Source organism: Coffea arabica, chromosome 10e (assembly GCF_036785885.1).
Source record: "Coffea arabica cultivar ET-39 chromosome 10e, Coffea Arabica ET-39 HiFi, whole genome shotgun sequence".
In the NCBI taxonomy this organism is placed as follows: Eukaryota; Viridiplantae; Streptophyta; class Magnoliopsida; order Gentianales; family Rubiaceae; genus Coffea; species Coffea arabica.
The window spans coordinates 2,124,448-2,148,464 of record NC_092328.1 but is presented as its reverse complement, the minus strand read 5'-3'; the positions used below and the strand labels follow the sequence as shown (position 1 = coordinate 2,148,464).

General features: G+C 36.1%; 3 protein-coding genes across 7 annotated transcripts; 2 read left to right on the top strand and 1 right to left on the bottom strand.

Moving 5' to 3' along the window:
* Window positions 1-7,339: 7,339 nt before the first annotated feature.
* Window positions 7,340-8,133, top strand: LOC113710911 (protein RADIALIS-like 3). The gene is made up of 2 exons (XM_027233984.2): window positions 7,340-7,654; window positions 7,873-8,133. The coding sequence occupies exons 1-2, from the start codon at window positions 7,395-7,397 to the stop codon at window positions 7,895-7,897; spliced, it is 285 nt and encodes a 94-aa protein (XP_027089785.1). The 5' UTR covers window positions 7,340-7,394; the 3' UTR covers window positions 7,898-8,133.
* A 2,217-nt stretch (window positions 8,134-10,350) lies between these two features.
* LOC113710953 (uncharacterized) lies at window positions 10,351-15,642 on the bottom strand. Of its 5 annotated transcripts, XR_011821985.1 has the most exons (12): window positions 15,471-15,642; window positions 15,254-15,325; window positions 15,077-15,151; window positions 14,663-14,746; window positions 14,227-14,307; window positions 12,910-12,979; window positions 12,741-12,832; window positions 12,114-12,155; window positions 11,953-12,033; window positions 11,127-11,862; window positions 10,849-10,980; window positions 10,351-10,717 (listed from the first exon to the last, which is right to left on the bottom strand). XR_011821985.1 is itself a non-coding variant. In XM_027234043.2 (10 exons), exons 1-10 carry the CDS (start codon window positions 15,498-15,500, stop codon window positions 10,646-10,648), a joined length of 699 nt encoding a protein of 232 aa, XP_027089844.1. In that variant the 5' UTR covers window positions 15,501-15,641; the 3' UTR covers window positions 10,351-10,645. The 5 variants fall into 5 exon arrangements, 3 of the variants coding, with proteins under 3 accessions (XP_027089844.1, XP_027089846.1, XP_027089847.1); XR_011821984.1 differs by lacking the exon at window positions 10,849-10,980; XM_027234043.2 differs by lacking the exons at window positions 10,849-10,980; window positions 11,127-11,862 and having other exon boundaries at window positions 15,471-15,641.
* A 3,734-nt stretch (window positions 15,643-19,376) lies between these two features.
* On the top strand, window positions 19,377-21,551 carry LOC113712741 (3-ketoacyl-CoA synthase 4-like). Its single transcript, XM_027236288.2, has one exon. The coding sequence runs from the start codon at window positions 19,712-19,714 to the stop codon at window positions 21,266-21,268; it is 1,557 nt and encodes a 518-aa protein (XP_027092089.1). The 5' UTR covers window positions 19,377-19,711; the 3' UTR covers window positions 21,269-21,551.
* Window positions 21,552-24,017: the final 2,466 nt, after the last annotated feature.

The following is a 24,017-nucleotide window of genomic DNA, read 5'->3' as shown; positions in this document are numbered from 1 at the left end:
CCCATCAACTGGTCCAAGACATCTATTGTGGTGTGAACAAGGAGGAAATAAAGTTTGCAATAACAAATTTTTATTTTCTTGATAACAGCATGTTATTAATTACCCCACTACTACATCATTTCTATCTGTTCTGTTCTGTGACTAATCAAATCAATCGTGATTCTTCCATGAGTTTGTAATTACATGACTAAATTAATTCTGCAAGCCCATCTAAAACATCTTGGAACAATGAAATATGTGAATATGAATAGCTTGTTTATAGGGATAATGACACAGGTCAAACTACAATTACTAACCAAAAGTCATTGGTCAGAATCACAATCTGAAAAGAATATCTGGTTGAATTAAGTGACGACGTCTTCAATTCATGGTAACTAAACAGGCGCAGACCAATATTTAGCAAAGATTAGAAGCAAAAGTAATGTAATAAATTCCATATTCGCAGTTTTAGAAGTACTAACTATTCAGTTTGATTTATTCCAGTTAGAACCAAGGCACTAAGAACTAGGAGGCGGCTGGCTGATGGACTTAAAAACACGAAAAAAAGAAGATTCGGCGTCACTTTTTTTTTTTTTTTTAACAGAAGAAAAGATCATTTCATTTAATAAGCCTACAATAATGACTAGAAAAAATACACGCGAATGCATATAGACTTAAAATCAATGAATACAATGAATCTAATAAATTTCAATAATGTCATTGGATGGACAATCAGACACTTGATTAAAGGTTGGATTATAGTTTTCACCAGGGATGACTAGGATTCGCGTCAGTTGACTTGGTCTTCTCCTAATCATGCACTACTCCAATCAATTATCAGCGTGCAGAATTATTACAAGAGACTATTCAATAATTGAATCCCTTTTTCACTTGAAATTGATGTTTTCCCTCTTGGACAGGGAAATTGTTGTTGTCCGATTCGAAGATATGATTCAACGTCCACATTGATTATTGTTACCAAATTGGCTACAACAGTTGCATACTTCCGCGTGAGTCAACTCCAAGTGCCTATCGCCTACGTGTACGTTGAAACTTTGATCCCTCGCTCTAACTAGGGTCGGGCAAAAAATTCGATCCGATCCGAAACTCGATCAACCCGATCTGATTCAATTCGAAAAATAGGATATTCGATCCAATTTTTCTTGGCGTGGCAGATGCGGGTCGAGTACCCGCAAAAACGGATACGGATACGGATCAGCAAAATAAAAATCCGCGGGTACCCGACCCGCAGAGTATATTATATAAATATTAAAAAAATAAGAATCCATTATATAATTTTATAATTTTTAATCCTAAGTGTAAGTAAAGTGGTTGACAACCTCATATTTTAATCTTATATGATCCGCCTCTCATCATCTTGTCTAGAATAAGTGAATATTTTTGGTGAAACCTGAACCAAATGAATAAAACAAAGAAAAATTTGTGAAACTCTATCATAAAAATTGTTCATCCCTTTTATCATTTTTCATTTTTATTCTTCTTCTATCGATCTTTTCTGTAAAATTTTGATCAATTCAATCAAAAATTTGTGTTTGGAGCTCCAATTTTCTGTTAGCTAGATAATTAAAACATTTGTGTCTCTTAAATTTGTTTCCTTTATTTTAGTGCAAGAATTTTGTTTTTCTTTTTCATCACCTTTAATGCAACAAGGTCTATTCCAAAGATGTGAGAAAGTTGGGGAAAATTTTTCAAGATTATTTTGGTTATATTTTCTTCAAAAATTATTAACTCTGTTCAATTCTTTTCCGGACATGATTCCATAATCGACTCATTTTGGATGCAATCTTGTACCATAATATCCTTAAGGAAGTTGGAAAAGTTGCTATATACTTATTATTCTTGTGTTTGTTATGTTGTAAAAGGATGAAATGCGTGAGAATGATGATATACTCAAAATTATTATAAAACTTCATTTTATCCTTGTGTTTGTTATACTTGGAAAAGTTGGAAAAGTTGCCATACACTTATTATTCTTGTGTTTGTTATGTTATAGAAGAATGAAATGCGTGAGAATGGTGATGTACTCAAAATTATTATAAAATTTCGTTTTATCTATTAGATATTATAATTCTAATATGTACTAAATTTATAAAATCGGTTTGATTATTGGATAAAATGTGTGAGAATGGTGATGCATGAATTTTGATTATAATATATCTACCAATGTTAATTGGAAAGCATATTTTTTTTTATTGAAAAATATGTTGATATTAAGTGAAAAATATTTTTTTTATTGGAAAATAGTTTTTTTTAGGGACGGGTACCCTATGACCCGCCCCTTTTTTTCGAGTACCCGAAAACATTAGGAGTGGTTAGGATCGCAAAATGGCTGATCTGATATTTTATGATCGAGTCAGCTATATCTTGTTAGGGACGGGTACCCGACCCGTGCCCACCCCAAACTCTAACATGACTCGATTTAAGGTTGACTCTTCATTGCTCAGTAAATTAATTTGCAAAAGGTTTGTAATATGACTCAATTTAATGTTGACTCTTTATTGGTCAATAAATTAATTTGCAAAAGCGAAATCAGAATCCATAATTGAAATTCCATTGCAAAAAGTTCTTATTAATTTGATTAGTTTGTTGCGACGGCCTACCGCTACTTGTTACAACAATTTCTATAAGTTACAAATTATGGAAAAAGAAACATACACATAGTAGATAGAGGATTATTTGCTTACATTATCATTACAATTTTCAACACATCTTTTTATCTTTTCAATTATCTTTTTATCTCACATACATCAAATCACAAAAAATACTACAGTAAAAATATCTCAAATAATTTACAATCCAAACAGAGCCAGTGTAATTTGAACTCCGAATTTTTTTTAACTTTTTCGATCTCAATCTTGATTGCTAGACTAAGGATGCATATGAACATGGACTTGGGAATGCTTGGCTATCATAATCCTAATGCTTCAATGGGCTCAAAGGTACCCCGAGTCCTTATGTACCATGCTAAAAAACTGATACCCACTTTGCTACGCTTGAAACCAATCGTTCGGGATCGGGTAAGAGGGCCCAAACGTATTTTGTTATATGGTGTACAAGAAAGAAACTGAAAAAACCAAATGGATTTGGACAGAGCCTTTTTAGAAAAAGTAAAAAATGTTTTCAGTAGGATGCTGGGCTTACGCTTGTCACGGGCTTCTGTTCATTGTTCTCGGGTTTTTGAGGAAGCATGCATGGTTCCCTTTAGGTTCTGTTATTTCCAAGACTTCGTCCTTTCTCTTATGAAACTATTTAATATTCGTCTACAATTGACTGAAAAAAAAAGAGCAGTTTTAATGAGATTAATTAGCTTTGTCTCTCCTAATTTGCTCCCCTAGACTCGATGCTAGTAGCGTTGTTCATATTGTTCAACATTATGATCAGTTGATCAGTCCAAGGCAATCTAGGAAAATAAGGAGCTGCATGCAGGGTTTAGTTTGGGACCTAAATGCTGAAGTCTCATTCTAGTGATGGAAAGTATGTGTAAATAGCTTCATATGTGACTACATTAGTAGCCAGTTTAATAAGACCTTAACACTAGCCTGTTAGGCTTTTATCCTGACGATCAGCTGATTTCAAATGGTTCCAAAAGTACATTGCCAAAGCAGCAATTTGACCTTCTACTTTGGCAAGGGGACAAACTTTTGAACTCTGAACTGACATGAAAGACTTCCACATATTCTCAGGTCTTCCACTGAAAAGAGAAAGCCATCCACGTGCTTTTCTGAGCATAATGAATTTATTGTCTTCTTTCTGCATTCTGTGATAGCTGCAGGAAGATAAAAATGGCAATGCCACTCTGTGAGCTATAGATTATTTATCTCTGTAAGCAACCTTAAAATCACCTGATCACAGAAATATTTTGCTTGGATATGGTTCATGGGCTACGTCATAGTATAAGGACATTTCAGAATTGCTTTTCCGTATTACAAGTATTTCAGCTGAGAAATAAAAGGTGGGTAGAAAATTTTTATTTACCTCCTTGTTTTATGTGATGAATCTCAGTACCAAAGATAGCATAAAGAGGCAAGAATCCTTATCTTACCCTTGAAGGAGGCCCTGCTGAATCTTCGTACAGTATCTGCTTGTCAAATCAACCTTCATTTTTTTGGGTCCTAGACAATTCCCGGATCTATCCCTGATGCATGGGATGTTAGGTTCTCTCTATTCATTCCGGGCTGGAAAATTCTGCACTTTTTATCACCTTCCTAGCTGACAGTTCCATTAGATAATCCTTCTGATATTATCCTCAACAGATTCAGTGCTAAGCAAAGCGGAGATGTGTAAGTAGTTCAACTTGCATCGAAAATTTGAGAAAAACTAGGAACATTCATTCGTTTGTTATTTAACCCCTTCTTTGCTTAAACGAACTATCAAGTACGAAGTTTGAATACTGAAAAAATTCAAATTGTGGGCAAGTTTGGTTTTGGTGGAGGCAGCCCAAGTGGATAAGTAGGTGGGGATCAGCTTTGACATCCTTTCATATGCCAACATGCTTTTGTAACTATTCTCTGGTATTTCAGCATGAACTGCTCTGAAAAGAATTGGCTAATTACATCTAATATCAAGAAAAGTTCTAATATGATTTGTTGGTCATCAAAAGCTATACTTTTTTAACTTTGGCCCCCCAAAAGATCAAGGTCCTTTCCCTGAACAAATGAGGAATTTCCACTTTTGCAACTCTGAACATGATTTTGTAAAACCTATATGAATAAGGACAAGATTGGTAGGCAACACACTTAATCTTCGAATCAGTCTGAAGAATCTCCAAAGGAATCAAAAGTTTACATCTTGGACCATTGGGACTGAGGGTATCCATCTATCCTTCAACTTGTAAGCGGAGAGTCAGGAACCACGAAGAAAGTAGGCAAAGTTTTCTGAAAGATTTTGAAAGTGAAAGGATTGGTATCTGCAAAGGACTTTCTGCTGCATATGATCAAGGATGATAAGGAATCAGATATCAGTACCCTGGTGTATCTCTTGACTATCACCTTTAAGAATTGTTCCACTAATGTTGTTGGAACTCACTTTCATCAGATATGCATTGCTGCTAGAATACAAATCATATCTTGGTCAAGTGCTTAAAAAACTTGGGCAGGACAATACTTCTACTGATGTTGAAACCCGATATCTGATACAAGTACTAACAGTCTAAAGATTTATAATTGGATCCCAAATTAGAGGTCAAAGTTCTAATGGAAGAGCAACCAATTACAACATTAGCTTGGGATCGTTCAAGCCTGTAGGTATGTGTAGCACTTTGAGTCTCTGAACTCCTAAATAGTGTGAAAATACTGGCACTGCAAATTATTTTAGCCTCCAGCAATGTATGTAAAGGCCATTCCCTGATTGAGTATCAGTTGTCATTACTTATATTCCATCACGACTTCTTTCTACAACCAGTTATCTCATGGAGTTTATCGACGTTCTCAGGATCAAATGAATAAGCCATGCCTTCTTTGTAGAATTTCTTTTTCAAAAGTCAACAATTCTCATCATGTAACATTGCTGAATCCATGGAGTCTTAGTCACAAAAGAATCAATATGGAATCAAAGGTCTAGACCAACTTGCAGTCTAGGGCCATGGCAACGGAAAATTGTTCATAAAGCTTATGGGAGATAAAGGTCTAACATCCACAAAGATGAAATTTTACTGGACATCCACGTGGATGATAAGGATTCCATCTAGAAGCAGGATTGCAATGTACCTCCATGGACCAGTTTCTGGTTAATTTGAAAATTTTAGTTAATTACAGGGATTGGTGGACCAAAAATTACTGTTTTTGAGCTCAGTAACAAGTTGGCGCTTGACAGGATAAATCTTCCTAATCTCGTTCAGCAGTGTTTTCAATGGCTTACAGTGAACAAGAGGGCAGGATAGCATTCTGGTCTTAATCTATACTCCATATGCTTAAGTGCTTAGGGTTAAATCCAGCAACACAAGCAGAATCATCAAGTGTTTCCTTTTCCTGTTGCCTTAGCTGCTGCAAAATTAATCAACAGAACAAATCCTTTACGTTTCTCAAGTCGTCATTCTTGAACTCAAGGAAAATGGTCAGTGCTAGATAATGTTTCTGCTCCTATTGCAAATTGGGGTGAGAAAGACGATCTCATAGAGAAAAAAGAAACTGAAAATAATAATTTGTTACAACTTCATATCTGAGTCTAATCTTCAGTCGTAGGTTTAAGGAGACGGACTTGATGATAGTGAATGCTTGTAGATTAGTCATGGACATAAGCTTATTCTAATGTTTGATTACTGCCAGATTTACACCACAGTGACAAGTCCATTTCTTGCAAGACAGTTCTGACTTTGGCTACAATTTTTTAGTTTTTTCCTTCTTCAAACCAAAAGACCTGCACCATGTAGTTGATCTTGGGGAAAAATAATAATAACAAATTACAGATATAAAGTGTACGATCTCTCACGCATCAAGGACCAGGATCTGTATGTATAAGAGTCAGAGGATAATAAAATACTCTAGCAAGCACCGTTAAAAGAAAATTATTTGGTAAAGATCATCGTTTCTTTGTACAGTCAACACAATCTTTTGAACGTTATGCACGCATTGATTCAGACTTCTATCTCAACCTTTATACTGGACATATTTTTGTTATGGAAAGATATATTCGACCGTAGGTTTTTTACCACAAAAGATTTAAAATGCAGAATTTAAGTGATATGGCTGCTCAGTGATGAGCTAAAAAAGGGAAAATCATTTAACTGGTTGAATGCATGAACAACAACTGTTCCACGCACTAATCCGGCCAGCTAAAGTACATTAGGAATTTGGATCCTTGCCAAGCATTCGGGTTATGGTAAAGAAGTACAGCCACAATACGTTTCAAAATCTACTAGAATGGAAACCGTCCAGCATAGAAAGGTACTTTAGTTGCCAAACAAAGAAGATGCACAGCTTGATCTCACTCTGTAAAAACATGGAAAATGAAACCTGGGCCACATTGTGCCCGTGAGCTTTAGTACAAACAGCCGCAGGATTGGCCGTTGTTTTCACTTGGACCCACCTTGTCGAGATGCATTTTACTCTACTAAACAGATATGATGAGGTGAAAGTAGGAAAAAGAGCAACTTTTTCTTGATGAAAGAGAAGCCTGTCTGGACTTGTGTTTTTCTTGGTTTTAATTGTTCTAAGCAAAGCCAATGTTTGGCAAGTGCAGTTAATCACATGGATCATAACAAATTCTCCTGATTTGCCAGAAGACATCATATAGCTGCGCGAAAAGCACCTCATCGGAGCCCACCAGGCCCTGGCTGTATCTATCCTCCACTGCTATAAATAGAGTGACCATTCTAAGCTCATTCACATAAGAATAAGCAATAGTAGTTTCCTCCTCGTTCACAATTTCCATCACCTCCGATTAACTCTTCTTGAACAATGGCCTCAAACTCGACATGGACCGCTAAGCAAAACAAGCTGTTTGAGAATGCATTGGCCACCTATGACAAGGATACTCCAGACCGATTCCACAATTTGGCCAAGGCTGTGGGTGGGAAGACAGTGGAAGAAGTGAAGAGGCACTATGAAATGCTTGTGCAAGACATAAATCATATCGAGTCAGGGAAAGTGCCTCTTCCCAATTACAGTTCCAATGGAAATAGCAATAAGGAATATCAATATATGCACGAGGAACAAAGGTAACTAATCATCTTAATGTGCGACTACTCGTTTCCATGTTGCATATTTATCAGACGGTGCTGATTTCGACATCCCTTCCATGATCTGCAGTATCTGATTGCATAGATAGTGCTACATCTTTTGAACTTCTAATATTCGCTACGGAGCTAATTTCTAGCCTCGAAGCTACATATCTCTCAAATATACAGGTGACTGATAATATGTCTTCCTTTTCCAGGATGAAGTATCTGAAGCTGCAATAAAGCAAGGACAAAGGATCCAAAGTCGGTTACTTTCGTCTCTTGAACAAATGCAATAATGAAATGACAATTAGGATACCTTGTGACTTTGTCCTTTATCAGTTTGTCTTCCATCAAATCATTGTACCTTATTTTTATGTTCTTTTGCATATAGAAGAGTCATTGAAAAGTGACTTAAAGCTTTCCCCTATTGTGCTGATGTCAAAAGAATTCAAGTTTAGCTGCAAATTTCTGTGTTATATCTTTCTTCTTCCATCGCATCTATGAAATAAGAAACAAGATCAAATCCTGATAATCAAGTATTTATGTTTGAGAAAATGAGTTAAAGACCTAATCATATAAAGATTACTGACATAATCAACCTGCATGTATGATGTGTAACTGGAGAAAATGGAAGATGTAAATGACTCGGCAACCATTTACGGCTGTGAAATTACCAGCGCTGCGATTCACGTAATCTTGCATGCATGACGAATTGGTGATTATGATTGATCAGCAGCTATGCCTTCCTACAATCTTCAAAACGCTAACCACCTACTCTAATTGATCACCAGTAATCTTGGTTCTCAATGCAATTTTGGATATATTATGCTAAAAAAAAAAAAAAAAAAAAGAAGCAAGTTTGGTTGCACCTATGTGATTTTAGTCTTTAAAGTTTCAGCAAAAATAAATACAGGCTCTAATGTTTGGTATCTAGTATGATATTAGTCCTTAAATTAGTTCTAAAAATAAATCTGGTCCTTAATGTTACCAATTTGAATAAGATTTAGGATAATTGATAGATTTTGCGAGTCACTAACGAAATCAGTCACGTGCAATCATATGTTTGTTAAATTAAACTTCCTAAAAAGAAGAAGAATAGCAATTAACCTTGAACATTAAGAATAATTTACGCCATGGCACGTTAGTAACTAATTAATGAAAAACCAAAAAGAGAAAGAAAGAAAATTTGTTAAACTATACACAAAAGTTACGCATTAGAGTATTTTGCTTGGGAATAGTGGGGGATAGAGAATAAAAACGAGTTTTAGATCGACGAATTGGGTGCTCCAATTAGCTTCAATTTTGTAGTTTAAAATAATTTTTTTGTCAGTTAGCACGTAAGTTATTAGTCTTCAATTTTTGTTGTTTAAATTAGCTATTAATGTAGTTTTTATTTTTTTAAATTTAATTTAATGGACACATGATTGGACATGATAAAATTCTATTAGTAGTTGAAAATATTATTCAAATGTCTTAATTTTGCTTTAAATTGGATACATGTAGGACCAGATATGCTCTTGTCAAAACTTTATGTGCTAAAATTGTACTTGTAGAAAACATTGGAACTAGATTTACTTTTGTCAGGACTTCAAGGACTAAATCTATAGAGGTACTAAAAATTGGATATCAAAACTTCCTTACATCTAATTGGCTATATCTTCATGGATATAAGAACAATAGTTATGTGACAAAGATCACTATTCTAAAAGTTATATACACATGTACATATATCATTCGCTTGATAATGATGGATTTAGAAAAGAAAAAATAATGGTTGAGGTTGGCCCGAACTCTGAAATTCTGAGAATCATAAACGTGTCATCTTCATATTTTCCTTGCGTTCATGCTAATTAGAATTACATGCCTTCTGCAATGACTGGACTCCCGATCCAAGATCCTGAGCGATGTGATTACTGAAGGAGATAAGCACAGGAAGGGGGCTTGCAACCAATGTCTACCTATACCTATACAATAAAAGAGACAGTGCCAGTAATGTAATAGCTTATCTTTGTGTCAAATGTATAACCCTTCAGGTATAAATCTAGAACCCAATTTTGCCATTCTAAACTTTTTCTTTCCTTGTTATTTTTGTGGATTAGATGTTGGCAACAGTATCAGCGTTCAATACCTTTCTCATGCGAGTTGACGACAGCCAAGAGCCTATTTTATTGACAACTTGAACTCAATTTTAACCACTAGATTAAAATTACGGGTATCAGCAACATTCAACATAATGAAATGCGACCCATGGCATCGGACTAGATGATCGAAGTCATAAAACTACCGGTAAAGCACACCGGATCCTCAATGCCACTTTTCCAGTGACAATTCAGTGCCACTTCTATATTTATGTCAAGTGTCTTGTTTATTTAATTTATCATGTGCTATTTATTTAAATTTCTTCTATCATCACGTGATAAGTGGAATTGACACTAAATTTGGCACCGAATAGTGGCATAGAAAATCCCAACTGCCAGTAAGGTAACAAAGGTTTAGATTTCTAGAATTAGGCTTAATAACCACTGCAGCCTTTCAGAACTCAATCCCCGCCCTTTGAAAACGACTACAAGGGAAGCAATGGAGGGGGAAATTCTATCCTTCAGTTCCCTAAAATCACCGAACATCGGAGAAAGGCACGCACGATATCAATGTCTATAATTCTTACGAATTCTTAAGCGTACTCAGTCTCAGAGTGAAAAAAGAAACGAGAAGCCTGCATTTCTAATCATCTTACTGAAATACAAGGCGGCATTCCCATTTATTCTTTCCTTCTCGCAACAAAATTCAGCTTTGGAAGGGATTCTGTTGTAGGTGATGATGCTCGAGTTCCAAAGGCAAACGACAACCTTTCTCATTCTATCGCAAGATGTTAAAAACATAGTACAAGAGACATGGTGGCGAGAATGCAGCTTCATACACAAAATCATGAGAGCATTGACAAAAAAAATGCACACGCGGGATCCAGCCTCCAGCAAACTCAAAAGGCTTCTACAGAACCTCCTTTATCAATCTCTCTGTAAGAGTTTTGGGGAGTCCCATCACGCTATCAGTCGCCCCCACCTGCCAAAAGCAGAGGTGATTACCACCTTTGGTAAGCAAAGAACCAAAAACAAGTGCCCAAGAAACGACAGAAAAGTGATGTAGATGCAGATCTTTGGAGGCATTGACATCAAAAGCAGAGTTTGCCTTACCAAAGGACTTAAACCTCCTAAATAGACGGGATCCTAATCTTTTTCGGTATTTCCTCAGCAAGACAACATGATCCTAGTCTGAAGAATCTGAACAAGTGAGGATACCATCTAGAAACACAGCTGGAAAGGTTTCTGGTAATGCTCCAAGCAATGAAAGAAAGCCGTATCATCTATGCAGGCCCATTACAGACAAACACAACGAATTCTATTACGGGAGAAATTTTATAATGACGCTACAATGGTGAGAGGCTGAGAGCTAGTTTATATTAACCAAATACCATTGGTCAACCGCAAGAAGTTCTTTGCCATTTCCATCTCTCTCTCTCTCTGTGGGAGGGTTGCAGTGGCTGGGCATTGAGGAGGTTATTTATCCAAATATTGCTTTTCTTGTCAGAATTTTTTTTTTTTTTTAAAAACTGTTACTCGCTTTTAATAGAGAAATTGACTTCCTTTGTCAGAAACAAAAGAGATCCAAGATAACAAAAAAGAGGACCATAATACTAATCTTATCATAAGAAAAGATGAGAAAACAACAAATGACAAACCCAAAAATTAATCTTCTCAGAACATGATGGCCAGTCAGAGTCACAAAGTCAAGACACACTGCTTATTGTACGTGCCCCTTCTACAATGACAAATCAATTTTTAAATTTGAGAAAAAAAAAAATCACCCTATGAAATGTATCCAAAATTTCGCCATTGGATGGCAAAGCAGCCAATATAATGACAAAAAAAGAACCAAACTCGGTTGGAAAAGGGCACATAGGGCAAACCAAGAAAGGCAGAAAGAGGGAAAAGTTGTTGTTTTGTTGAAGAAGGGAGACGGAGAAATTTGAAATTTGCTGAAAGGGAGAAGAAATAAACGTTTCTTAGATAACCGAGTCAAATTCTATACTTCTAAAAAAAATTAAAGCCAACAATATTTCTCCTTTTTTTTTTTAATTTCCAATAAAAAAGACACTATTTGGGTAGATAACCCTTCAGGTTGTATTCAATTTTGACTCCCATATCTTTCTGTCAAAAGCATGTAGAAATTAATCAGATGCCATCTCAATTAAAACTTCATGAAAATCATAGAAAGCTTGCAGACAAATAGAAACCAACCACTTCTTTTACGTATGGCAATATAAGGGGATGTTCGATGATTAGTGCCCCAGCAACATTCAGCACATTTCCCTCCTTGATCTTCAAAAACAAACAAAGCACATCATTATGCTCATCAAATAACAAATAAATATGCAGGAGGTTGGATAAAGGTCATGTACCAAGCTGTCTATCACTTGATCTGGTATGTCCTGGAAACGTATCTGCAAGAGATCATCATTCATCACATGGTTGACTTTCATAAAGGTAAATCACAAGGATTTGGAAAACAAAAGTACAAGTAAGCAACCCCCACAAATCAGAGAGGGCACCCTGCTCATCTAAGTTGACACCAACCAAAAGTGGCTCCTTAGGAGAATGTATTATGCATCAGTTTCACTAAGTTCAAAATCACTCAATAACAGAGCTCCATACCACTAAAAGCTCCAAACCAAAAGCTTTGTATAGAAATACATGCATATATTGAGCTAAAAGTTCTGTCCTGAGTGTTCTCCAACAAAAGAGTAACAGCCTAACAGGTGATGGAATTCTAGTTCTTCTAGAGAAACAAGCTGACTAAGAATCCATTCTAGCAGTAGCAAGTCTATCTGGTTGACAAAGCTCAGCTAAAAAAGCCAATGCATGTACTTCATTTGATGCGACTAATGTACTCTATAAGTTTTGCAAGGCAATGCATATTAGATCAAGTATATTTGAAATGTTTCTGTATAAATCTTCTTGAAGTCATGTAAAGTATCTGCCACTGGACTTCAAAATGAATTATTAACTAAAATTGATTAAAATCGTACCTCCACTTTGTCCCATTCTCCTTTTCTGATTCCTGACTTGAGGTTGGTAATAACAACAGAACTTACAGTAGCAGCACATCCCCCAGAGTAACCTACAATGTTACCACTTAAGGCTGCCAAAACAATTGAAGAATTTATAGCAAGGATCTGCAAGATTAGGAAGGTTTACCTTTAATGTAGTGGCGTGCTTCATCTTTGCTGGATGGCTTTTCCCTGATATTACCTTCATATACCACCACCTCCAAATCATTTCAATATAGTGGTAAGATTAACCCAAAAGTTCCATTTAGCAAAAAACTACTCAAAGAAATCAGACAATCCTGAATGTTCTAAAAAACATGTCCCACCACCTGAAATCCATATTTGCTCAAGGATACAAAGAGCATGAGGACTACAAACATCTAGTTACCACATACTTTACTGCTAGCACATTTACCAAGATACAGGTGATTAAAGAACACACAAGAATAACAAAATTCAGACACCTTTGACTTGCATGCTTTGACGGAAACAGCATATTTATCTTCTACAAGATATTCATAATCGAAAAAATAACATTTCAAAATAATTATACAATTTCTAGGCAAAATGAACACACGAAGCCATTTGATAAGTAGTGAAACTGGACAAATAGATAATCTTGATAAACTGGCCAAAGTCTCCTGACTTTTGTTTCTCGCTAATATGTTGCTCACAATAAAATAAACTTGCAGTTGAAAGCAAATTACTATTTTTAATTGATGAAGCAGTAAAACAGAACTGTGCACTGCCGTTTAGAATCTCAGATACAAACCATACGGAGTATCGGCAACATTTATAAGACATAGAAATTCAGTTAGATAAAAAATCTAACCTGTTTGAAACATAAAGAAGTTGACTGACTACATCGAACATGCCATTTAGATACCAAACTCGTTACTTAAGTCTTTGAAAGCAACTCTCTCATCATTCAATCGTGTAAAGTTTTACAGATGACCAAGAAAATGTGATGTTTCAGTGGATAGTGGAGACTTTCCCAGTTTCAAACTGCTTTTTAGTTGCTATGAAATAGAGCCCATAACTGCCATTCCATGCTCAGTTAATGGGCTTTATGAACTTCCAACCTCTATCTGCTAAGACTTTAAAGGAAAAGCTTCACCTTTAAGTCAACAGGTTGTCAAATGTACAAGTTTTTTGGAATCCATAATACATCAAAAAAAGAAGTTCTCAGTTTAAGTGTACCATATTACCAATTAATAAAACTAAAACTCACCATGATATATCAGCAAATTTCAGTCAAGAAGCTCAGAAAGAAGCACAGTCAACCATTTTTTACATCAATGGCACATATATGCATGTAGATAAGTTACGCTGACAGTAATTTACTAGAAATTAAAGCATAAAAAGAAGACAAAGACAAATCTTACATCAAAGAAATTAGAAAGAACAAGAACATCCAAGAAACATAATGACCATAAAATGTTAAGTTCATGAAGATGTGATATACTTGGTCACATGTAATTAGAAGTGCTGGCTCAGCATCCATGTTGTATTCTTCAATTTGGAGCTTTGGTATGATGGCTTCTGCCTAATAAAAAGTTTGATTAGCTAAAGTAAGTTCCTAAACCATATGATCCTATCAAAGCAGTTCATGAAGCATAGAAAAACCAAATGAGATCCCTACTGCATTGAGACAGGCCAAAAACCGGCAATAGAAATATGACTCTGCCCCATGCATCTATCTTCTGGTTGAAAATTCAGGAAAGAATAAGATGTTAACTCAAAAAGATTTCACAAAGCAAGGCAATTTCGGAGACTAAAACTACAAACATAGGCTCAGTTGTATCCTCGACCAAATTGTGGTAACAGGTTATGGGACATGCTGCACTTACTATCATCGAAGTGGGAAGCACTAATAAAACGGACAAAAATAAGGCACATACTGTGTCTGCAGCAATTAGAATTGTGGGTTTGACATCCTTCCCTTCATTTTGAATATTTTGAAATTTTGATATGATGGCATCTGCCTGAGATGCAATTGCAATTTAGACCACCTCAATCGAAAAAAAAAGTCTAGTTATATTAGACAGCAATAAAAAGCCTATGACTTTTAGTGTTGGGTAGGAAAAGAAATGTACAAGTCAAGTACCTAAGCAGAAAAAGTACAGTTTTTAGTGCACCTTAAGTTCTTTGCACTCATAAAGAGTCAGAAACACCATAACTGAGCACTCAAAAAGGAAAAAAAAGTAGTTTTACCATTTCAAGAACGAAAGGCCTCATCTGCAATGCTTAACAAATTGACATATGAATTTACCCAGCAAATTTTTGCAACTCCAACAAAAGTTCAAAAAATGTACCTTTGCCTCAGCAAGAGCCATGACCAACTCCTCTGGCTTTTCTTTCCGTATGGCTTTCTCATCTATATCTGCAGACTAGAAAAACAACCACCAGGTCCATCAAACTGAAAATATCTACACAAACATAAGCTGAAGAACTCTAACAAAAGGAGGGATCCCTTAAGCAGCACGGCATACCATTGTAGTAAATTGATATCCCATGTCAGCCAAAATCTTTTTGCGGGCAACAGAAGATGATCCCAAGATTACCTGCGACAAGAAGTAACAAGAATATCTCAAAAATTTCAGCAAATCTACTTCAATAATGAAACAGAACACTTTCAATATAGAAAACAAAACAACAATGCTACTACATCCCACCGCCTTGAATTTAAAAGCAGGATTCATAATTTACCTTGAAATTTGAGTTGGGATTTGGTTCCATATCTCTGGGGAGTCGAGCTTTCTTCCTCCACTAGCAGAGCAGCAATAGAATGCAGGGAAGGATGGTGCAAAGGAACAAAAGGTCAGTTTCGGGTTGGCCAATAACGGAACCGGAATTGCTACCGGTAACCGAGGTTGAGAATGGCCCAATTTGGATATTACAAACCTAAATATAACAGATTAGTTAGCCCAATTGTACGAGGCCCATTCTACTTTTTAAAATCTGACCCAATTATTGTTCTGAACCTTTGAAGCAAAAATTTCCCTTCAAAGTTTATTCTCCATTCTCCATTTTTTTGTTTTTATAAAAATTACAGAGGACAAGGAATTTTGTTAACAATATCATCATTGCTCTTAATCAATCACGTTGGATTGCATTTTTTTTATATATATATTTACAAAGAGAATTTTGTTAATGAAATTGCTGAAAATCGTCCAACACGATCTGATTTGCATTACAGAAATATATATTAATGGCAGGTTAAACGCGCGCATTTTTTTTCGATTGAGCATATATTGCGATTCTAAACTCAAAAATTGAGACGATTGTCCTCTTCAGTGAATTATTGCTTTTGGGAGAAAACAAAAGGATAGTCAAATGTGAATTGTGAAGTATAATAACGTCGAAGACGTTTATCGGTTTTACTCTCAACAGTCCTTTTAAATTCAATAGTTCCAGACAACCGAGTGATTTATGCGGACAAGTTATTTCTTTGCTTGATTGATTGGTAATTCCATTTTCCAAAAAAATTTCACCCTCCAAAACTACATTTTGTGAGATTGAATTTAAAACTTTTTAAATTCTCGAATCTCTATAACTTTTTTTTTTTTTTTTTGTCAGCAACGATACATTTGTATAACCTACTCTATCCTAATTTAAGGGGGAGGGGAGCCTGAGGAGGCTGTGGAAGGGGTTAGTGGGTATACAGACCCTACTAGACCAAGGGAGTGCTATGGCACAACTCTTAGAGTTTTTAACGGGATTGGAAAATACAGCAAATACAAGTTTTTCTAACATCAAAAACCTTGGAGACATAAATTTTTGGGCGGGTCGTGATCTGGAATCAGATTCTGACATGATATGCGAAACTTCGTCGTCACAAACGCAGGCAAATGGTCAATTTCCACCTCGCTGGCAACTTCGGATGTTGATGGTGGCAAGGCAATGCAATGCGGATCTTGTCAATGAATCAAGTACAAGTACTGATTCTACTGATGGTGTGGAAACGATAATGTATGATGGCATGGACGTGGTAATATTTGCATTTGCATACCAATATATTTTATGAGATTTTTCCAGATATCTGCATTAATGTACGGACACCTACTGACGGAGAGGAAGATAAAATTTAGAAAGTGCTGGACAGCAATAAGAACAAAAGGATTGGAGACAAAAACGAGAAGGACTACGTCCTCCAGCTCTGCTAAATTTATGTGGAGACAAACCTACGGCCCACCGGGTTGTACGGTTGAAAGTATGAGCTGGTGATTTTTTATTTTTTTTTTCAACAACAACATAATATTTGTATAATCTACTCTGTTCTAATCTACTAGAGAAGGAGGAGAAAGAAGTCACAAATAGTGATAGGTGAGAGTCAAAATTCGAACCCCTAAACCTCATGTCCAAAACCAAGACTTTAAAGTCTATTGTGGTGGTGGCTAACAAACCAAAAGGCTATTGGCACAGCGAGTAATTACTTGCTCTTGCAATTTCGCCGGCTATTATTATTGCCATAGTAGCGGAGAAAATATTAACCTATCCCAAACTAAATAACACTGCTATCACCGTCGAAGATACGACAACTCATTTGAATTTAAATTTTGCTCATATATCACGCATTCAATTGTAATAGAGGATATATACTGCCAATACATATAAGCTTAACTTCTTTTTATATAGTATATGTGAAATAAAAAATATGATCAAATAAATAGAAAGATTATTAAAAAAAATATGTGTTTGTAATACAAGTACAACCATTATTTCAAATAATCATATATCCAAACACTCTTTGGGTAGTGCTTTTTTTAAAAAAAAAAAAAAAAAGAGAGAGAACTATTGGAGTTATCAAATTAGGTACATTTTCAACTGCATTGATGATGCATCTCATCATCATCAATTACAAATTTACACTACATTTTTCAGGAAGTGATAGTTACATTTTCAAACTAGTCTCTTGAACTCTTTGAAGGCATATTATTTAGTGAGTGAATTGTTGCATTAGAGGCTGAAATTAGAGGGCGAATGCCAAACCTTAACTAACATCTTAGGGCAGCAAAGGGGTTTTTGATAAACGTTTGCTTAGTCAAGGGATTAGACTGGGAGTGTTTGGATACAAAATTTATCCCAAATAATATTTCGCTTGCATCATAAACATATTTTTTAACCCACATTTTTATATTTTCAACCACCTTTTTATCTCACATACATCACATCATAAAAAGTGCTACAGTAATTATTTCAAATAATACCATATCCAAACAAACCCACTCACTGTTATTTGATTAAACCTCAAGGTTTGACTGGTAGTTTGGCTAGACCTTAGAGGAGGTAAATGTAATTAACCCTATATCAAAAGGTAATTAATCTCAATTAGAAGCTAATCTTTTCAATTCTCTAAAGTCAATGCACACAACTCCATCATCCCTCACGTGCTCAAAGATTGAATAATGAGCATTAGACTATTGTATAGTACAAACAAAATAAGTAATTAGACCGCAACAATAGTACTAGTTGCATTCCATCTGTAACGACACAATTAATAGAGGTGGTTAAATAATCTCTGACTCGGTCATTTTCCGCTAAGTCATTTACTGCCTTCGGCCCATAGGAGGGAGCGCACGTTGCACGTTTCCCGTTTAAAAGTAAGTTATTTTTCCTTATCGTCTACATCAAACAGAAACAGACGTAACCGAATAAGTGCCTTAAATGGCTGCAAAAAACAATTTAAAACTTGACAAAGGTTAGAACTATTTTTTATGTTCCGGATACTAGAATTGGGCTCTGTGTGTGTATATCCAAGCGAAAAAACTGTTCAAAATGCCACTCATATTTTGTCAAATAAAATTTTTCATCCTTTATTTTTAAAAAGCAAATTTACATCCCTTATAAAATCATATTGATAAAATTTTAACCCAACTTAAATTTTGATTATTTGTTACCTTGAATTCATCACATAACCTATACATGATATTTTTAAAAAAAAAAAATAGAAAGATTAAATTCCATTTGAAGTTCAACAAATAACCTGATTCATATTTGAAGTTCAGCAAATAATCACTTTTGCTCCTGAAAAAGTGAATTTGATCTAAATCATATTTATTTTTCTCCTAAAAAATTGGAATCTAGCAAAAACCATATTCATTTTTGCTACTAAAAAAGTGAAATATGATTTTTCTTGTATATAAAAATAAGTGCATATGAGTCATATGATGATTTAGGCTAAAAAGTGGTCGGAAGCTTAAATAGAAATCGGATTTTATTAATTTGAATTTATAATGGACATAAAATTAATATTTTAAAATGAAATTTTCTAAGAATTCTTACAATACTTGTTTACACATCTCATGTTCACCTAACCTACTATATATATGTATACTAATAATTACTTATTCTTTCATTCATTTATATATTTTTTCTATTTAATTTTATTTATTTATTTTTGTATTTATTTACTTTCCTTGATTGATCTTATATTTTCAAAAGTATAATATTTGAAAAATATTTTATTGAGTGTCCTATGGATACATTAGACAAGCCGTATCAAAATTGTGGGAAAATGTGATAGATATTTTCAACGATTTTGTTTGACCGCTACTGTATCCACCCAACTCAACTCGGACACCCGAACCGGTATAATCTCAGAGTCAGCGGCATCCAGCGGCAGGCCCACAGCTACAGCAAGCAGGAAGGATAGAGCAGCAGCCCTCTTTTTTTTTTTTTTTTCTTCACATTTACAATAAGTCGAACACCTTCAAAGCTCTTCTCGTGGTCTCAGAAAGCTTTGTTGGATTTGGATAAATCCGACGTACTACTGTAGCAATTCATATCCTCGATTCATCTGCTCTGCCCATTCTGCCCTCCCCTCCCTCCCTCCCATAACCATCTTTAAAGGGAATCATCAAAATCACCACTCCATAATTTTTTTTTTCCGGTCAACTGATTCTTCTTGTAGTCCCAGCTTTGGAGTAGCCGTCAATATCCCACCGCCAATGGAAGCAGGCGGCAATGCTCCGGCCGACACCAACCCAACCGCCAGAACCAGTGCCAGGGTGGGAGTTCAGATCCAGCAAAGCAGGAGACTACCCGATTTCTTGCAAAGCGTTAATCTGAAGTACGTTAAATTGGGCTACCACTACTTGATCTCTCACTTGTTGACACTTTGTCTGGTTCCCGTGATGATTATCATATTAATTGAAGCTTCCCAAATGAACCCAGATGATATTCGCCAATTATGGCTTCATTTGCAGTATAATCTGGTTTCTGTAATCACTTGTTCGGCCATTTTGGTTTTCGGGTCAACGGTTTATATAATGACCCGGCCAAGGCCGGTTTACTTGGTCGATTATTTTTGTTATCGAGCTCCCGATGAGCTTAAAGCTCCATTTGAGAGTTTTATGGAGCATTCCAGGCTTACTGGGGATTTTGATGAATCATCCCTCCAGTTTCAGAGGAAGATCTTGGAGCGTTCTGGGCTGGGGGATGAGACTTATGTCCCTGAAGCTATGCATTTCGTTCCTCCCCGCCCGTCTATGCAGGCTGCCAGGGAGGAAGCTGAGCAAGTGATGTTTGGGGCATTGGACAATTTGTTTGCCAATACTAAGGTTAAGGCCAAGGACATAGGAATTCTTGTTGTCAACTGCAGCTTGTTTAATCCCACGCCTTCGCTTTCGGCTATGATTGTGAATAAGTACAAGTTGAGGGGTAATATTAGGAGCTTTAATTTGGGTGGGATGGGGTGCAGTGCTGGAGTTATCGCGGTTGACCTTGCTAAGGATTTGCTGCAAGTGCATAGGAATACGTATGCTGTGGTAGTAAGTACAGAGAATATTACGCAGAATTGGTATTTTGGTAATAAGAAGGCTATGTTGATACCTAACTGTTTGTTCCGGGTTGGGGGTGCCGCGGTATTGTTGTCTAACAAGTCAGTAGATAGGAGGAGGGCCAAGTATAGGCTCGTCCATGTTGTGAGGACTCATCGGGGTTCGGATGATAAGGCCTTCCGTTGTGTTTATCAGGAGCAGGATGATGCTGGGAAGACGGGGGTTACTTTGTCCAAAGATCTCATGGCTATTGCTGGCGGGGCTCTTAAGACCAATATTACCACTTTAGGTCCCCTCGTGCTGCCAATCAGCGAGCAGCTTCTGTTTTTCGCCACTTTGGTGCTTAAGAAGTTGTTCCAGAAGAATATCAAGCCTTACATCCCTGATTTCAAGCTGGCATTTGATCATTTCTGCATACATGCTGGGGGAAGGGCTGTGATTGATGAGCTGGAGAAGAATCTGCAGTTGCTACCAGAACATGTGGAGGCATCCAGAATGACCCTCCACAGGTTTGGGAACACTTCGTCGAGCTCCATTTGGTATGAGCTCGCATACACCGAGGCCAAGGGAAGAATACGCAGGGGCCAGCGAATTTGGCAGATTGCATTTGGGAGTGGGTTCAAGTGTAACAGTGCGGTGTGGCAGGCACTCAGGCATGTAAAGCCGGCTCCAAATGGTCCCTGGGAGGATTGCATCGACAGGTACCCCGTCAAAGTTGTTCAATAGCAGCGGAAGAAATCAGTCGTAGATCTTAGCAAATTCAGAGTACTGCCATGCCAACCAGAGCCAGTTGTTGGTCTTTAAGTTTTGTTCCTTTTGTTCCTCGTGTGATTTCTTGGTCTGAGCGCTGAATATGATAGGGCAGTTTCTGGCCTGCGTCCGCCTTTATTTTTGCTTGAATCAATCAATAGTAGTAGTACCGTTGACACCTGAATTGCTTTGCTAGTCGGGTTGTACTATAATTTACTGCTGGTTCTTTTTATTATTATTACTATTATTATTATTTAAATCCTTCTTCTTCCCTTCCATCCATGCATGTTCGTAGATTCACATAATTTTGGGCTCTTGATGCCTCGTGCAACCTTTTCCTATTCAGCTTCTTTGCCAAGTTTAAGGTCGCCTGCGGTTCATTTTCAACGCTAGCCTAAGTAGCCTTCGTACCTTAATATCATTAGTTGCCAAAAGAACATGCAGATTATTGCTGCTGCTAAGCCAGATGAGTTCATTTTGCGCAGCAACTTGCCGCAGACTTTTTCAAAAATATTGGACATCCCAGATTGTGGAATGCTGTCGTTTAATGGTTGGTTGCTAATATGCTATTCCTTTGGATGATCACCAGTGGTGAAATGCTCAAATGCTAGGAGCTTTACCGTTAGCGTTGCTTGCACTTTCCAAACGGGAAATGCCAACTCCTGTGGACCACATGACTTTGGATTTATTGAGGGACAGGAATCAGGCATGTTCTGGAAACAGCCTGTGGACAAAGCTGGAAGGATCAGCGTCGTTTCCAACTTTGCTGCCTCCGATGGAAATAGCCGTCTTTTTAAGTCACAATGCTGAATTTGACGATCGGGTTCGATGGTTCTGTTTGACGAGTCCTACCGCCTGCACATGCACATGTGTACGCGCAAAATTCTTGAATGTAACTTTTGTTGCTATTTGTAATTTGTGGTTGGATGCAACTTATTTTATTATATTTGAATTCCATCTACTGTCCCCTGGCCTGCAAAATTCTTGAATGCAATTTTTGTTATTTGTAATTTGTGGTTGGATGCAACTCATTTTATTATATTTGAATCCCATCTACTATCACCTTGTTTTGACGTTTACAAATTAACATCGGATGTGTTATGGTCACATATTAACGCACCTGCGGCTCACCTAACTTATCATGTATATATACAGGCACTAACAATTACTATTTTCTTTTACATTTATACACTTGTCCTAGTTATCCCCCTATATTATATATATATATATATTTTCTAATTAATCTTATATTTCTAAAATTCTAACACTTGAAATACATTTTAACGGATATTCCAGACCGTATATTGAATACTTATTAGGTAAGCCGGGGGGGGGGGGGGATGACTAATTTCCTTCAAATCTATTAGGATTTTGGTCTAGTTTTAGACATAAGTAAATTTGAAACGCGTGGATCTAAATTTACGAGTTTCAATCCAAATTCTTTCCATTGAGATTGAGATGCCGTACAACATTTGTCACCCTGCTTGATCATGAAACTAAGTAAAGTTCTTGCGATGCTCCATAAGAAGAGAGGACAATTCAGAGTTGTGATGATGAAGTATGACTTCACAACAATTCAGGTGTTTGTGTTTGACTGGCATCAGGCTCATCCTCTGCTTTTAAAATGTCTCTCTCTTTCTCCCTCAAGCGCAAATCAATGACATAAGCATTGAATTTTATTGTGCATTAAAAAATAGACTTTTCTGTTAACTAGAAAGGATTGTAATAGTAGTATTGATTTTTTTTTTTTATGAAAAAAAAGAGAAAGGATTGCAATATTAGCAGAATGTATTTTATTCAAGGACGAAAACGAAGCATATTATTAGCACTGTACTAAGAGGGATACCTACTCGTTCAGATTTGTTTATATTTGGTCTTGATATTTATTTTTCCTGTGGAGACTTGTAATTTTTCAATTAAAAACTACTAGAATTACCAGCTATAAGTAAACCTTTTTGGAGCAATTACCAGTAGATTAGGAAACTTTTTACCAAAAAGGAAAAAAAAAAGATTAGGAAACCAAAAAAATCTTTCCTTTTTTTTTTTTTCCAATTCCTCTTGAATGCCTGTCCAAATCTTCAGTTGTGGATGATATGACAACTCAGAGTCGTGAATGACTGAACTAAGTAGGGATGGCAACGGGGCGGGGACCCCTCCCCCATCCCCCGCCCCGCTACTTACAAACTCCCCCCGCCCCCGCCCATCCCCCGCCTCGCCCCTGTCCCGCCCCGCTTCCCCCGCGGGATTAATAAAATTTTTTCCGCTAGGTTAATAAAATTTTATTATAGTTAAATTTTAATAAATAATCAAATACTAAAATATCAACACATCATCAAGTTATTATTCATTTTAATTTTACAATTGAAACTCATAAAAACAATCAAACAAAAATTATTTGAATACAATCCAATATGATGAAATAAATACAACTAAAATAGTTAAGTTTTCACTTTTGATACAAATACAATCACTAATTCATTATTATGTTTGTGTTTTTTTTAGAAAAAGTGTTATTCTATTAAGTATAATTAGAAATTTAGTATAAATGTATTAGTAAATTTAGTATAACTAACTAATAAATTCTATTAGTAGACATGTCTAATTATTCGTATAATTGATAATATTAATTATATTACATACACTAATATACATTATATAATACATTTAACTAATAATATCATTATCATAAGTTTATAACTAATTAAATTACATATTATATATAATT